Source organism: Larus michahellis, chromosome 1 (genome assembly GCF_964199755.1).
Source record: "Larus michahellis chromosome 1, bLarMic1.1, whole genome shotgun sequence".
Lineage (NCBI taxonomy): Eukaryota > Metazoa > Chordata > Aves > Charadriiformes > Laridae > Larus > Larus michahellis.
The window spans coordinates 189357149-189374817 of NC_133896.1; the positions used below are offsets into that span (position 1 = coordinate 189357149).

The following is a 17669-nucleotide window of genomic DNA, read 5'->3' on the forward strand; positions in this document are numbered from 1 at the left end:
GTTTTTCTGTCAGCAAATATCAGCATAGTGAGCTCTTCTACTTACAGACAGCTCTAAACTGTAAATGTAATTAGCGGAGAAAAGGCGTCGGAGTGTACGTCTAAAGTCACGTTCAGCTTATCCATGCACACAAAACATTCATTTTACAGCACTGCTAACGTGTAATGTGTAATCATTCGCAACTTCTTAATTAACAAAATGCACAAAATATTGGGTTCGGAACCCGAAAGTTGCTTTCCCTACAAGCTGCACCAGCAAGTGCAAGGCTGTCCCTCACGCCAGCCCTTCAAAGTAAGCTCATGCATCTTCCCGACAGCTTCTCAGCAACCACCGTGGCCTGAATTCGGTCGCCCAGCTATCTCCCACACCCCCGTACCTGTTCCTTCCAGCTTTGTCACACAGGTCCAACAGGAGCTCCTGGGACAGAAGAACCTCACCCCTGCTCTGCCCACCTCCATCTGTTTCTCAGCACAGTTTCTGCAGTTTCCCATGAGTACAACAGCTTGCAAAGGCCTAAATGCCACAGCAACACTCCTAATTCAAAGGCTGATATCATCTAAAATCTACAAAGCAAGGCTGAGCCCAGGAAAATCGAATTTTTCTCTTTTTCTTCCCCTGTTTTGCGACAACATGACAACTCTGAGATGACACAACCCAGGAACCCTTTCTGTAATTCAATTCTAGTTCTGAAGCAAAAGTCTACTTTCATCCTGGGTCTAATCTAATATCGGGGAATGATGAGGTTTTTTTGGGAGGAATTTCTTTGTTCACTGGGAAACAAAGCAGCAGCTTTACTGTAGAAATTGGCTTTCAGCTGAAATGAAGATAACGCCAATCCGGGACCTCACTAGAGCTTCAGAGAGATTCGTATCACTCCCACCAAAACATCTAACCACGGCAGCGCAGACAGGAGCCTTTTCACCTCCTCACATGGTCCGTGGAAAAGGTGGAAGATTGCATAGAGTCCTTCAGCCCACCCACAGTAATCCCTGCATCCCCCGGAAGAGACTCCTGTCTCTCCCCAGAAGCTATGACAGAAACCTACTGTCATTGCACTCCCTTCTTTGGCACTCCTGTTCCACCCCCAGTAACAGGCAGGCAGAACCTCATACATACCTCCTTGCTAGAAAGAAACTACTGGGAAATCACTGGAGTACCTCATGAAATCAACAACAACAAAACAGAATTAAATTTCAAACTCAGCCTCGGTGGAAAACTTCCTGTGAACCAGAGAAGCGACTCGGAACAGTCTTGTTTTGGTTAAGTCACATTAGAAAAAAACCTGTTATGTTTTTGAGTGGCTCTGCGTGCAAGCAACAGCCAAGACAATTACTGACAAGGACGGGCTGCTCACACACACTTAAAACATTGAAGAGTATCATCACATGAAAACTTCACAAAAGCTAGAAAACTGTTGCAAAAGGGATGCGATGCAAAACGTGTCAGACTAAAATGGAACGACAGTCCATTTTGAACAAAGCAAAAGGGATTTAGGAGATAGGGAGCACAGGAAGAGAAGCTGGAGCTTTTTTTTAAGACATTGTGGTTAAAAACGATAAGAAAAATAAGTATGGATGCGGCGTGTGTGTTTCAACTTCCAAAAATGTTTGACAAGTTTCCATAGGAGAGATTAATGACTAAGAGGCACAGAACAAGAATAAAGAAATAAAAAAGTCTTCTGTGTATAAAAACTAGCTCAAATTATTGATTCGCCCTCAGAAGAAGACTACCCCACTTACACAAGAGATCTCTTCCTTACAGCCATAAACTGGCCATTTATCCTGCGGGTCTGGATTTGGAGGGCTACTTTAAGAATAATGTCACACATTTGTAATAGTATTGCTGTAGCTGTAACGGCCTAAAGTCATAAGCAAGACAAGGTTTACGTGCCAGTATAGTCAGAAAAAAAAAAAAAAAAAAAAAAAGAGAAGCCCGTGTTGAGGTCTGAGACAGCAGCAGTCTCCAAGCTAAGTACAAGCACTTTCTTGGAGTTTAATTAGATATGTGAAGTCAGGTAGACAAACCAGCTGGTTGGCACCTGTAAAAGAGAAGGGAATATTACAAAGGAAGTGGTGACACGGTGGTTATTGTGTAAAGGAATACATAGGCAGGCCTGTGACAGATGAAAAGATTAATAAAGGGAGGAAAATTATAACGTGCTGCAAAACTACTCCTTCCAGTGAATTCACCTTTTTTACCGTCTGCTATAATTAAAGTTTTAGTCCCCTGGTTGCCTCAGACCCTCGGAAGGATGGCGCATTTTTTTCCAGCTACATGAGTTGGTCCGAGACGCGATATAACTGTTACCCGCAAATCTCGCCTCTGCGCAGACGGCGTGCAGGTCTACAGCCTGCTCCGAGAAACGCGCAGCACTCGCTTCCTTGCTCTGTGAGCAAACACATACTGGAGGAGGCGGCCGTGACCCTGCTTCTCCTCCTCCCCTTTGGACCCGCAAAGCTTGATTTGTGATCGGCACACAGTCCCTGAGGTCAGGGCAGCACAGGCTGGGAGTGGGCCTGGCCATTAGATGAGGGGGTTAATTATATGTCATGGAAAAGGCTCTTTTTCGTTTGTTTGTTTGTTTGCTGGGTTTTCTAATCTAAAAGACAGATGAAGCCTGGTCTTTTACGGTCAGATTCATTTTTCTTTATTTTACTAACGCAAGGGAAAAAAAAAAATAAAGTACTACCTTGCATTCCTGCTGGCTCTGCAGGCTTGTACGAATGGAAGAGGGAAACTGGGTCCTATTCTGGTCTGTGTTATTGATGGAGCGGCTCTCCCCGCCTAACCCCGGGATCACTCTCTCCTCTTATGTTCATCTCCAGAACTCCAGGGGGAACAATCAAGGCTCCAACCACAATATTTGGCCAGCAACATTTTACTACTGGATTTTACTGATGCCAGAGCGAAAACAGGTTTGTTACCCTTTAAATCCCCAAATGAGTTTGCAGAGCGGGCAGTACTTGCGAACTTGTAAACTCTATTTATATGCAGCCATCAAGCAACATGGACTTCCCTGATGTTTTCAATCTATAACACAACACGTAAAAGAAAACTATGACAGGTTGTCATCTTTTGATCATAAAAGCGTGGTGAGCAATAAAAAAAGTCCTCTGGAGGACTTCTTTAGTTCATGCCTACTATATACATATGTGGATGAGGCATCAAATACAGTATCTCAAGGCTGCAGATGAAACAAATCTTGGAAGCACAACAAATAGCAGGTCACGCAATCAAGTCTAGTGAGATGTGGTTCTCATGCAATGTGGCCCACAGAGGCCAGATGCCATTCTGCATCAGAAAATGTGAAATAATTGAGCTAGGGTAAGGCAAACAACCTAGGAAACATGTGAAAACCCAAACCGGCTTTGAATTCTAACAAGAAAAGGCTGAGAAAATATCATGAGATCCACAACCTGATGCTTGTTAGCAATAAGAGGGGAGAATTACAGTACAGTGATGGTGGCTAGAATATGCAGATGCGTGATAATGTTTCTGTTACACAGTCCTTTGAATAACGGGATCCCTCTGTTACTACTTGATGTAGCTGAAAGACCTTAATGCCCTTTAGGAGATATCTGTTGCATTACAGAGATTGCATGCAAATCTACACCGACGCTTTGTTGATGGAAAACTAGAGATCAGGGGAAAGAGGCGGCAGGGAGGTGGGAACACAACTGTCTGTTAAAGGATCTGAGGTAAAAAAGCCCTCCTCTGAGAAGCCGGTGCCTCAAATCCCTGGACGGATAGCTGGAAGGATGGTTAGCTCTCGCGTCCCCGATGAGCTCAACTGCTGAGGTAAAACCCTGGAAGAGCGGCAGTCCCTAAGGGACACCAAATGGTGTAGATGAGTCATTAGCGATCATTGTTTTGTTTTCTTAGCACTGCACCTTTACATTTCTAAGGTGTGCACGTGTGCAGAGGCACACGCCACCCCATCAGGCCGTGCTGAAGCAGGTTTTTACGGGGAAATATAAGCTGGGATCCTTCACGGAGACGTATGTTCCCTCTTGAGGCCCACTACTTGAAACTTTTATTCATATATACTAGCCCCCTTGCCTTCAAGAGGACAATCTTTGTCATAATGATTACATGCAAGATTGTTTCTGTAGAATGGGATGGTTTGGGTTTGTTTTATCCTAATTCCAGCTTAAATTCCACTCGGACAGCAACAACGATGAAAACCAACAGAAATGCGGGCTGTTTGCTCTTTCTGAAGCGAAAACATAGGACAGATGTTCCAAACCATATTTAGATTTTAAAGCTCAGAATTAACACCTTGAATTTCAGCCAGAAATGATCTTAGTCTTGAGGCTGAAAGTCCTTAGTCTTGGGAGTCGATAAATCAGTCATGACAAGCCTGAACCGGCTACGGTTTGTTATAAAATCAAGCTTGATTTCCTACTTGAGGTAATTAGACAGACCAGAACAAAAGGACACAAAGTTAAAAGGCAACATATGTAGACAGAACTGGAAGACATATTTCACTTTACACAGGCTGGTGAATAGCAAGAATGAACTTGTACTGGAGATTTTTTTCGTATACTGAATTTTCATAGACTGAATTCTGGCTAATAACATAAAGGGACCCTGCAATATTTATAATAAGCAATTTATTAAACCAGCTACTCTTGGAGCTGCTCAGCTGCAGATTCCCATTCCCCGCTGCCTGCACGCAGCCCTGAAATCCAGGTGCAGCATCCGAGCTCTCTCCTCTCACAACCCATGATCCTTCTCTAAGTCTCTAGAGGGTAACAAAAGTATTAAAAGCGCAGCAAAGAAAAAAAAAGGATGGTACAACGTTTATTACATTAAAGGATAGCAGCACTGTGTTTGGGTATAAACTCACTAAATATCAGGGAACTAAAAGAAAATAAAATCTGGTCACTTTTTTCTTTCCTGTCCTCTTGATTTTGGAGGGTTTATTGTTATTTTTAAGGAATGTTTAATTTATTTATGGTACTGGCTATTCTAGCAGATGATAAAGTTGTAGGACACTCTGCAATGTCTTAAAAATAATTCTACAAAAGCATGCTTGAAGTGCCAAAATTGTTATCAAAAAGCCCCAGAAAAGAAGATTTCAATGATTATTCCTGGAAAGGGCTCAGTCATGCAAGTCCAAGTATAGATCAAGTCCCAAAACAGAGCGTTTCCAACAGAAGGGTTAAATAGATTTGACAGATGCAGCTCAAAATAACCTCAACACTGCAGCTCGTTATAATATTTCACATTAATTTCTAGTGAAATTAACCATTTGAAATACAATTGTGTTGAGAGAAAACAAAAAGAGTTGGAGCAGCGTATAGCTTGCTCTCTCCATCCACTGCAGTCTGGACCCCTCTCTTCTGAAACACACCTCGCGCTGCCAGTTCTTTATAAAAAAGTTGAAAATAAGCACATCTGCACCTTCTCCCATGGTGCTGTCTCCTGTAAGTGCCAGCAAAGCTCTTGCATGTCCCCTCTGCCCAATCCTTCTCTAAAAATCACAGCAGCACAGTCAAAGAGGCAGAGCAGGTAGGAATTGCCTCCTTGTTTCTAATGGGCACAATAGAGTTTGCCTGTTTCTCCGTGCCTGACTCAGAATATCAGATAAAAAGAGTTAAACCGCTTTTTCGCTTACCACTATATTACTGCTGTGCCAAGATACCTATAAAAAAAGCTACGTAATAGGCAGGCAGCTCCGTAATCACTGCTGCTTTTCATGCCAATCAGTATTATCCCATTGTTTCCATGCGGTCCCTTACCTACCTGGTTTATCTAAGTGAAAGAAAACAGACCATGTGCAATTTGGGCCGGGATTGACTCTTAAGTGTTCAGACAGCGTTTTAACTTACTGGAGCTCTCTATCTCTAAGCCTTTTCTGAACACAAATAACAAATAATTACTAAATAATGTAGGCATTGTGGTCAGGAGGAGGAGATTATTTATAGAGGAAAATCAGCTAGGGTCAAGAGAACTGTTTTTTAAGAAAAAAAACAACTGAATAAGAAATGTGCACATACAGGAAAGGCAAATGAAGTTGTCCTTGCTACATGAACAGACCTATTAAATTTCTGAAGCCACAGTAACAGAATATCTTTAATATTTGGGCAGAACACAACCTAAATACATCCTGCACACTATTAAAGCATATTGTATGCATTAAGTTTAATTATCTCTCACCTCCGCGTCCACTAACAGAACTACTCCAGTGACCAGCTGCTTCCCATTACAGAGACATTACTCAGAGCTAGTGATGTCACGCACATCATTTGTCACCACCGGAGCACGGGAAGGTGCAGTAAATCCACTGTTTATCTGAATGAAGTCAACATTAGCAAAGTATTATGTTACAAGCTCCCTCGCATGCCCGGGGATTAGGCTCGCTGAAGCCCAACTTTATTCTTCAGTGTGGACCACCAAAAGACATTTTTCCACACTGATCGCCTCTGGTGATATTACGCAGACAGGCTCCTGCAGCGAACTGGATGTGCATCTTTATGCACTTTGTGAGATGCAATAAGCAAAGGGCATTTGAAGGACAGGTGGCAGAAAGGAAACAAAACTACGCCTATGCCCTTCATCCCAAGGTGAAATGTAGAAAGCAAGCTTCTCTTGCTTGCTCTCCAGCAGCCAAGCTCCAAGCACCAACCTAGCCCACGCAGGCAGAGAGAGAGCCTGACTAGGGAAGAACAAAAGGTTTTATAGCCCTTGATTTGGGGTGGCTGCCTGGGGATTCATTCATATCCAAGTCTCCCCCTCCCAAGGAAGCCTTGCTTGGTGACTCCCCCAGGCGGTGCCATCTGTGCCATCCCGATCACTGCGCTCTCCTGAGAGCACTCTGCAGGGACCGAGTTAACGAGTCCTCTTGGGACGGCTGTGCCCATCTCCTGCAGGCCACCCACACAACCTCTTAACAGCTTTGGCTTTAGGGCTTCAGGTAGCATCACCTTCACCTTTGCCACCCAGACACCGCGACCGTGCTCAAACAGTCTGCCATTAACAAGCCTTTTTTTTCCCCACGTAAATACATAACCTTGCATTCATACCTTGCCTTTGATTAGTTAAAATGGTCAATTTGCTCTTTCTGTTGATTTCTGTGCACAGTAACTCAGTTTTCCTGTGAGCAAACTGTACACAGGGGTTACACTGGATTCCCCATGTCAGCCAAGGGACCTGGGATCCTTGGATGGGGAGTGATGTTTGAAGGGAAAGTGCTGCAAACAAGCTGTGCTCCAGCAGAAGTGAACAGTCGGTAGCAAATGGTTCCCAATAGCGTCTTGGCTTACTTAATGCAATGGGGTGCTCGTAATTACTCACGGGCTTTCTTGTCTGGAATAAATAAGCACATGGAAAATAGTGGGAATGGAGGCTTTCCAAAGTGAGATAAAAGATGGGGACAACTTTTGCGAAAATAAAATATTTCCTTATGTTACTTTACTGTAACTTCAATTAGAAACATGTCAAACAGATTTTTGGTGGTATAATTACCAACAGCCAGGAATTAAATAATTAAAAAAAAAAAAAAAAAGAAGTGCCAAAACACCCAAACAATATGGCTTGCATCATAAATTTATTCTGGTATTTTGAGACAATTAAGAAGAGTTATGCCAAATAGTAATCAGTCTGTTTTCCTAAACTGTTAACTGGCCCGGACAAAAGTATAACAACAGAGAGAGAGAGATACCGTATTCCAGGAAAAAACCCTTACCTCACATACAACACAAGCTTTGCATTTAATAATCCCCTTTATGTGCCTCTGCTCACCTCTGAGTCTTGTTTATTTGGGACATCCAGCCCCTCATACCATGCTAAAAAGCACTATTTATCTTTACGCACTGAGCAGATTTTAGTCATTATCTTCATCCTTGGCCTCAATTAAGGTCTAATATAGAGGAGGCACTTGAATGACCTAAGAGGTACACTTAACCCTGAATAGTGTATCAAAGGCACTTAGAGTTTCTGCCACGTTTCCTTTGGCCGTTGAATCTCTCTCTCCTTTCTCTGTTGTAACCTGACTGTGTTTCTTCCCAGCACTTTAATGTCCCCTGGTGTGAAGTCTCCTTGAGTAACACTCAGATGATAGAAAGTGTGATTAACTCTGCAGGCGCTTTTCAGGTCAATGAAGAAAACCTACTTGTTACACTAATATATAATACTTCTTTAGAGATGTTCCCAGCGGTTCCCACAGTACCTATTCTCTTTCACTCTTGCGGCTCTCCTGTGTATCGATACTAGAAATACATAGTTTTAGCTGGGTACAAGCTTGCCTCTAATCCTTTAGAGTACGTTTTACACCTCTTTAATTATTCTGATTGGTCACTCACATCATTTAAATGGTAAATCTTTTCCTCTTGACTAAAATGCAATGTTTCCTTAGTGACGACTATATAAATAAAAGTATGAGGGAACTAGAACAAAATTAGGAAAATCATATGATTTTCTTCAGAATATGCCTTGCTACATTTCTCGTGCTCCATAGACTGGCTTGTTAACGAAACCCAATGCATAAAGCAGGTTGGGAAGCCACAATAGCCGTAAAGATGCCTTCCGCAGATACCTTGTAACCTCCAGGGGTTTGCAAAACCTACGGAAAACTCTGCAGATTTCATTAAGACTTTTTATACCTTCTTTTACTGCCAGATGTCAAGCCAGTACAGCGTTCAGAACAAGGGTAAACATGCTGTACGCTACCGTGCCACCAGGCTGCTGAACTCTTCCATCCCCTGGTTGTGGTCTGCAGCTTACAGGGGTGGGGGAACACGAGTGTCCCCCACCTTTGCCAGCTGCCTGTGCTATTCTAGAGCTTACATCAGCAGCGTGCTAAGCTTTAGTCACAAATTATAGATGCTCAAGCATTTTTTTTCCTAAAAAGAAAAAAGAAATTACTATCTTCAGGTCATAATACAGGTGGCTCACTTTAAAACTTTTGTGGATAGACCCTGTATCAATTAACAGGAGCTCGGTATTAATTACAGAAAAGGAAGCTGTGTTTTGTTAGGCATGTCTTGGACGATCCAAGTTATGTCCTCGTTGGCACATTGGTTCAGTGGCTAAGCAATGAAGTGTAGAAAAAGGCAGCTTTAATAGGTAATGGGATAGCATGGGTAAAACGAAATGAGACTGCCAGATGGTTATCAGGGGCTCCAAGCCTCCAGTAATGGAGAGGCCACAGAAGACGAAGTATACACACGAGAGCTAGCGGAGTCTTCTGGCCAGATGACTTCTTAAAGTCTTCGGCACCGCTCAATGTCCAGTCTCTCTTTGGGGAACTGCTGAGTATAATCAAATATACCTTGATTTCCTACTTTATTTGATTTTTCTTCATTAACGTTACAGAAATAGTACACAACCAGAACAAAGAGGGATATGTTTACAATTTAGTCAGCATATGACGATCTGCAGTCGACAATAATTCATAAAGCATGCCTCATCTATTTTATGGTAGAAAGACACTGAAGCTTAAAGGACTTTTCCATAGCCAAGGCAGAGTGGTGAGGGAATTCTTAAGTCTCAGCCCACCCTTGATTTTTCTCAAATAATCCCTACGTCTTCTCCTCTGCATAGGAATCAGTGACCTCTTGAGATACTGGAGTGAGTAGGAGAAGGAAAAGCCACCATGCTAGTCCTCCCCCTGACATGCCGATGACTTGGAAAAATGCTTGAAACTAACTGGAATCTGAATATAGTGATTGCCTTGAGTTACAATCTTCATTCTGAAGAAAGAGAGAGTCTGAATATTACTTCTCCAAAGACTTGGAGGTCTTGAGCTAATAAAATGCAGGGAGGGAAATTTAACTTCGTGTCTTAGGAATTAGGAGGCTCTAGATCAAAACTTCACAAATTTTTCTGTTGTCAAAAAGTAAGTCTGGGGTTGCAGTTTTGGGATTGCAATCACTTATTGTCAGAGGTGCTGCTTCCAAAAGTGAAGTTTTGCTGAGTTGTGACTTGATTTGAAAATGTAACATCTCGTTTGGGGAATCCTGTTCCATATATTAACGACCAAGAGGACGGCCCACCAGAGGGAGAAGCACTTCAGCGCTGATTTGCCTTGTACATCTCTCCCTGTGAAGCATCTGATACTCAACACTGTCAAAAGCACAATCCTGAGCGAGGTGACCTGATTGGAACTGACAGCTCCTATGTTCCACTGAAATCAGGTCAAAAGACAAGTGTGTGGGGAAAGCAAAGACAAATGGAAAAACAGAAAGGTTGATGTTAAGTGTCTAATATTTCATAACCTCCAGTGTCTAAAAAATACACGCCTGAGGCCACAAAAACGGTGTATGTTTTTTCTATACCTTTTGGTAAGCAAGATGTTAGGCTTCAAAGCTTTCTAGTCTCTTGATTTCACTAGGATTTTGTACAAGTGGTCAAAGTCTAACTTCAACAAAAATAAGACTGGAGACCACTGAAAATTTTAGTATCATGAAGCTGTGGCATGTTGGCCAGACACACACGGAAAAGTGTGCCTTAATAATTATCCTGTAAATAAGTAGAAGGCATCAGTTTTCAGGCATACCCTTGACTTTTAGGCAGATCTATAACTTTCATCTTGGATGTCTGCCCTTGTGGTTTGTTATTTTTCTCTGTAAGAGCACAGATATGTGGCACAGGGCACGAGCTTAACTAAGTCTAAAGGAATTACCGCTTATGTACCACTCTTCACGTTCATTTGTACTGGGGAACTTTTTGACATACACCATTTTTGACTAACAAATGTTTAGGTCATCTAAGTCATTCTGGAGGAAAGCATCTCAAAATGGCTTCATGTTTTTCAAGGCAAGGGTTCATTAGTGAAAGAACAACTCAACCGAACCGGAGAATTAAATAATTTTCCTGGCAGGATGTCTTCCTTTAGAAAACAGGTGACCTCATGCCATTTGCTGAAACAAATGCAAGCACAAGAACACTACATTCAGCAATGCCAGAATTGTCTTTAAAAAGTACCACTGCAAAAGCAAAAGAAAACATTCTCAGCTGGCCTGAGGTCACAGAGTTTTTCTGCTAGGCCTAAAATGTAACAAAACAGCAGGCTTGAACGTACTTGAAAGGTGTGCTTGAATCACAGTTGCCGAGTGCACAAAGAGGAGTCAGATCTCAAAAAGGTGAAGTACAAACTATCCTTCCCCTCTCACCTGACCGTTTTCCTCAAAGTCTCAAAGCGTAGAAACATCAATTTCAAGGCCTGGATAATTCAAAAGCAGTTTAGCAGATTTTTCTCCAACCTTTCCAGAATTTTTTTTTTTCCTCTGGGCTGAGACCAACCGTGAGAAATTTCAGCCCAAAAAGGCAATTTTTTGGAAAAAATCATAACCTGCTGAAAGGGGAGGTTTAGAATGAAAGTGCTTTTCAGCCATAACTATTCCACATCAATCTTTAACACTTTAACTAATGCATTATTAAACTACAGTTTATTGTATGAATTATGTATATATAATGTATAAATGCATAGATTACAGTGTATGTAATGCAGTAGACAAATATTATGGAAAAAGGTAAGCTTTCTGAATAACAGTAAGTGTAAGCAAAATATATGTAGAACCAGAAGAGATATTATACAACTATTAACAAGAATCCATCTTTACAAATGAAAAGCTCTGACATTTGCCCAGATCAAAAATCCAATTTTACAGCACTGGGAGATAAGGAATTAAATAGAGTGCAGATATCATCTAAACTGGTATTAAAAGGTTAGCGGTCCTTAAAATTGATTAGTTACCAAGACCAGACAGCCTGCATCCCAGGCAGTGAGAATAGTATTGGCCAGATGTTGCGGAAGCTTTAGCTGTGATTTTAACAAACTCTCCGGCTAGGCAAGAGCTTCACAGATTGCAAAGTGGGGACCATAACTCTGTTACAAGGCAGGCATCCCAGCATGTTACACAGCAGCCAAGTTAACAACAGTTGCGAAAAAAAAAGCCATCAAAAACCTTTAAGAAGACTTAGTAGATCATACGGGCTCCGTGCCTAAGGGGAAAAAAAAAAACCCACCCAGCAATTTAGGAATTAGGAACTGATTGCCTTGGGGAAGGAAAGGCTGTGAATGGATAAGTCCTTTGAAAACTGGAAGATCAGGGAACGAAGAGATATGTCAGGATACAGATGAGTACCATACACCGAATTTCAAACTATGGCAGGTTATGTAAAGATATCCAGGAAAGATCACTCTCTCTCCAAGATTAATCTAAACTACTTACTGCTCTCCTAGCTGTCATCAAGGCAGGAAAAAAAAGAGCAGGATAAATTTTTAAAGGCAGACAAAAACTTAGCGCTGGGACATGAGCGTGTCATTTTCGTCTCTGAGAAATGTCACAGATGACAGTAGCAAAGGCAATATGTGACTGCTGACAAAGAGAAGTTCATTACTAGGATTAATAGCAAAAAAAAAAATGAAAAAAGTCAGAAAGGGCTAAGGTCTAGTTAGATATTTGGTTGAACACGGCGATGCAAACTCTCACTGAATGCAGATATCGTAAATGTATTATAGCAAATAAGTCTATAAGTCTTTTCATGGTAAATTGTGGTTTTGCCATTATGGATTTGCCGTGAAGAAAATGTGTCAAAAACTTACGAATCTTAAGGAAATATAATGAGGTGTCAAAGCACCCATTTACCTTGAAAATGCAAGACAGTCTCAAACAAAGGAAAGCAAAAGGAAAGAAAAGAAGTTATTCTGCACCCGTAGAGAAATCAGGCAGCACTTCAGTAATTAATATTTATTACTGGTGGCACCTTTCATACATTGAAAATGCTGAACAAATACCAGCTGACCTGTACAACACTCCTACAATACGTGATACACATAATTATGGAAATTATAGTAGGGAGCTGGCAATGAAATAAAGTCCTGGAGATCCTCCCTTGTGGGGAAAAGCATTGCACATGAGATGAGGCCGCCATGTAGGGACCACATAGCACACCTGAGGACACAGTTTACACCGAAACTGGAGAGACAGAAGAAGAGGGGAAGACAAAAAGGTGGGCAAACCTCCACGGGATATGCATCCGAGATGCTTATAAATGAAGGCAGCAGAAGAGGATTTTGATATGTGGCTATTTTCAGGTTTGGAGATAATCACATTCAAGTTGAGCGCGGCACCTGCAGGCAAAGTCCCACCAGAAAATGGAAAAAGCTGGCTCCCCACTAGCATGTAGAATCATAAAATGTCCTGAGTTGGAAGGGACCCACGGTCATCACTGAGTCCAACTCCTGACTCCACACAGGACAAGTTAAACCATATATTGAAGAGCATTGTCCAAACGTCTCTTGAACGCCAACAGGCTTTGGGCCATGACCACTTCCCTGAGGAGCTTGTTCCAGCGCTTGACCACTCCCACAAGTGAAGAACTTTTCCCTAATAACCAATCTGAACATCCCCTGATACAGCTTTAAGCCATTCCCTCGCGTCCTATCACCGGACACCAGAGAGAAGAGATCAGCACCGCCGTCTCCACTCACCCTCATGAGGAAGCTGTAGACAGCAACGTCTACATTCAGCATTCATTCATTCGTCTCTAATCTGAACAAACCTAGCATCCTCAGTTGCTCCTCTTAAGTCTTGCTCTCTAGTCCTTTCACCATCTTTGTTGCCTCCCCTTGGACACACTCTAATATTTTTGTATCCTTCTTACCGCACACTGAGCTCAATGTGAGGCTGCACCAACGCTGAGCAAAGTGGGACAATCACTCCTTTTGCCTGGTTAACTACACTGTCCTTAACGCACCCCAGGTTGGCCCTTTTGGCCGCCAGGGCACATTGTTGACTCATATTGAGCTTCCCGTCAACCAAAAACCCCAGATCCCTTTCTGCAGGGCTGCGCTCCAGCCTCTTGTCCCCTAATCCACACGTACATCCAGGATTACACTGTCCCATTTGCAGAATCCGGCATTTGTCCTGGTTAAACATCATACAGCTGGTGATTGCCCAGTGCTCTGATCTATCCAGATGTCTGCATTAGGCCTCTCTGCCCTCAAGGGAATCAATGGCTCCTCCTAATTTAGCATCATCAGCAAACTTAGTGTGGACTCAACTCCTGCATCCAAGTCATTGATAACAACATTGAATAGAGCAGCCTCCCCAGGAGCGGATGGCTTTGCTTGTTTCTTTTAATTGGGAGCATGGGGTTAAAGCCAGAGACCAAGAATCAGTTCACGGCCTCCACCAGCTAAAATCTCTGCTTGAGACTGATTCATTATAAATCAGCTTTCTTGCAGCTTAGTTCACCCGCCTGTAAAACAGGTCGTTCAGAGCCAGACCGTCAGCTGTGAACTGGCACAGCTCCACTCAGTTCCCAGTCTCAGAAGGGGACATATTTGGCCAAAATTAAGTGTCACACATCCCTGGTGAGGCAGGCAGAATGATTTACATCATGACCTGGCTCAGCGCATCCATGTCTACGTGGATGGGCGCGGACGTGGCAGGATGCTGCTCTCATCCAGATGTTGCACAGCTCTTAAACTGAAGTGGCAATGCAGCTTCCAGAGGGGATCTGTCATACGCCTTGCATGCGGCTTGTGTCTAAAGGGCACCCACCCATATAAAAATAATTTTTCTCTACCTCACAGGAGCAATGAAGTTTTCTTAATCCCAACTAATCAGGCCTCTACTGTTGACAATGAAGTCCGATACTTTCAGGTTTGTCTGTGAAACACTGCTAGTTTTAAAATACTATTTTTATTACTGTTAGAATAAGCGATCCCCTGCAAAGCTCTCCCAAACTGTGTTTGGGAGGTGAATGAACAGAATCAAATGGGAACAACCTCTTGAAATTCAATTTATGGAGTCAGGCAGAAAGTAAATAAGCACACACCTGATAGGAAAGCTTCACTTCGCTAATATCAACTAAGCACATTAAGTGAATGGGCTTCATAATTTTCTGCCCAATTAAACATAACTTCAAATTCTTTCTCCGGTCAAGAGTTCCCAGGCCAGGGTATTCCTTGGCAGAACCTCAAGACATCCTGCTTGAACAGAGAAACAGAAACAAACGTTTCTCTTATGTGACCTGCCTCTGGTCTTGACCCAGCATAAGGATCGAGGTTTCTGTTGTTTAATTTCCCAAAAGAGTTTTGGCTTTTCCACAAGGTTAAAATATAATATGGATTATATGCCTACTACAAGAAGAGACTAATACACAGTATGCAATATTAATCATAGGTGATGTTTTCAGAATATAAAAATATAATATACTTGGAAATCATTGCAGATATTTTTAAAAGGACCCGAAGAATTCATTTTAAAGAGATCAAGAGATCGCTTTAAAACAGAAAAATCTTACCTGTCACAAGCTGTTGTCCAGCTAGTCCTACTGGAACCATCCCAAGGTTATTCATAGCTGTGGCCCAAGCCGTCGGATCAGTGACTGACATGTTAAGTTGTGTGGTATCTATAGCTATACTTCCCAAACCATCAGCTGCTGCAAGAAAAGAAACGCACTGTAAGCAAAAAAGAAGAAAACACACCAGGATTTTTAACCCAAACCTGCAGCGAAAATGAGATATCGCAACCAGTGCTTATTTGGTTGTGGGTTTTTTGTTTCTTAATTATGCGTCACCTTTTAGACCATTGACAGTAGTGCTTGGTATTGCATAGGAAAACGTGAAGACGCTGGAAATATTCAACAGACATCAAATGAAACAAGAGTGGTTCAGGCTGGTTATATAGAAAATGTTTTCACCACAAGGACAGTGAAGCAGTGGAACAGGCTTCAAGACTCAACTTGATAAAGCCCCGAGCAACTGGTCTGACCCTATGGCTGGCCTTGCTTTTAGCAGGAGGTTGGACTGGAGACCTCCTGAGGCCCCTCCCAACCTGAATGAATCCTCCTGCAACCCTCTGGTATAATTTAATTATATATAATATCCGGCAACTTGTCAGAAAGCTGTGAGAACCGAACACCCTCCAACGAAAGACCTGTGTGCAATTTTTTTTTATTTAAAAGATTTAAGAATACATCTGCCCCTAACTAAAAAGAGGTCAAACTAAATAAATTCACTGTGAGAAATATAAAGTTTTATTCCAAATACAAAAGACAACTATCATCGACATAGTCAAAACAAGCTGAGCCCAGGTACGGATTTTCCTGGGTTGGGGAAGGAAGAGTGGATCAGATAGCTAAGGGATGGTACCTTTCTGACACTGAACCTCCAAACACAGGGTGTGATCACACATTTGTGTTTCGCCCCTTCCCGGTGACAGCTGAAATCAGCTCTTTCCTGCTATTTTTTTATGACCTTTGCAGGCCCGAGATATTTACCGGCAGCCATTGCTTTTCCCCAGTTCCTTTTGCTCCTGTTAGATTTCTTCAGCTAGGAACAATTAACTACTGTATTAGCAGCATCTTGAGATGGGATATCACCGAACGCAGGGCCCGCACACAGCTCATTAGGCTCTGAAAGAGAAAAGACGAAATGAGCTACCAAGTGCCGCAGTCGGAACGTGGTTGCGAAACAGCAGACCGCTTTGGGAATCCGCTCGACGCTCCAGCCCCCTCCCTCTGGATCACCAGCCCCAGCCCCAGCCTCCTTGCACGCTTTTAGCGGCCGCTGTAGAAGCGTTTCAGCGAATGCTCGTCCTTCCCTGCTGAACAAACAGTGCCACGTATGAACCTGTCAGGCCGCTGAAAAGCCCTTCACAAATTAGGTCTTATCAGTAGCTACACAGCCTCCTTGGCATGGAGGCATCAGCTGAAAGAACATATTAAGGGATGAATATGATTATTTTTTTTTTTCCTTTTTAAACTGTTAACAATTAACTGATGTTGCAAGTTTCAAGGAAACAGTCTCCTGTTCTGAGATGAAAGGAGAAAAAGTTACCTCGCGATGACTTACAGAATGGAGCCCGCGGAGACGGGGAGAAGTAATAAAACCTAACAAAGCCGAGGGTGGTGCCTGCTCCTTAACTAACACCGTAACTTTGGCTCACAAAGGTGAGTTAGCTGCAAGCAAAGGTGGAGCATCTGCCTCCAGCTAAACCACATTGCTTTCACCAGGTATCTACCAGACCATGAATTTTACATAAGGGGAACACCTTGCTGTTGTTGTTGTTTGCGAATCTCCCCACGTCAGCGCATGGGAGGCTGAGTGAGGGAAGGGGTGGGAGGTGTGACCAAAGGCTGTGAGCTCCCAGCGCTCCCAGCAGAGGGAGAAAACACTGGGGTGAGGACGATCACAGATATATGCCCATGTTAGTCTTTGTGCCTTGGTTACAGGGGACCGTGGGCAAAGGGGGGCTGCATTATTTTTTTGACTGTCCAGCAGCAGCACGAGGGGTCTTTGGAACTAGCAGCCAACAACCGACCAAGTGCTCGAGGAGGTCATTAACGCTGTGCAGGTGCGTGTGGGTGACTTGTTCAGCCCTAAGGTACTTGGTGCTGTCTTTAAAAAAGTACTTGGAAGACCTTAATTAAGAGGTCTGCAAACCCTAAGAATTCATCTTTGGAAAAGACACAATTAACATGATTACACTATATTTTAGCTTAGTACCTCCCACGTTTTTCTTTTTTCATATGGTGCGCATCAAGTACAAGATAGAAGGTTTTATATTATAGTTCCCTGACACCGTACAGATCACCTCATAGGAACACGACCACATCGATAGCTGTGAAAGTGGAGAAAGAGTCAGGATCAGAGGATCAGACAACATGGTACATTTTTTAGCATGTTATAATTTTCAAATAACAAATAT

At 42.7% G+C, this 17669-nt stretch overlaps 1 protein-coding gene across 15 annotated transcripts in view; it reads right to left on the reverse strand.

Annotated features, from left to right (window-relative positions):
- The window catches only part of ENOX1 (ecto-NOX disulfide-thiol exchanger 1), a 383990-nt gene that overhangs the window by 125645 nt on the left and 240676 nt on the right, over positions 1-17669 (reverse strand). For 11 of the 15 annotated variants that reach the window (XM_074564894.1, XM_074564943.1, XM_074564951.1 and 8 more), the window contains 2 exons: positions 16240-16374; positions 15262-15399 (listed from right to left, as the gene is read on the reverse strand). In XM_074564894.1, the coding sequence (XP_074420995.1) occupies positions 15262-15399; positions 16240-16249 (148 nt within the window). In that variant the 5' untranslated portion in view covers positions 16250-16374. The remainder of the gene's footprint in view (positions 1-15261; positions 15400-16239; positions 16375-17669) is intronic. The other 4 variants (XM_074565005.1, XM_074565021.1, XM_074564996.1 and 1 more) reach the window with 3 other exon arrangements.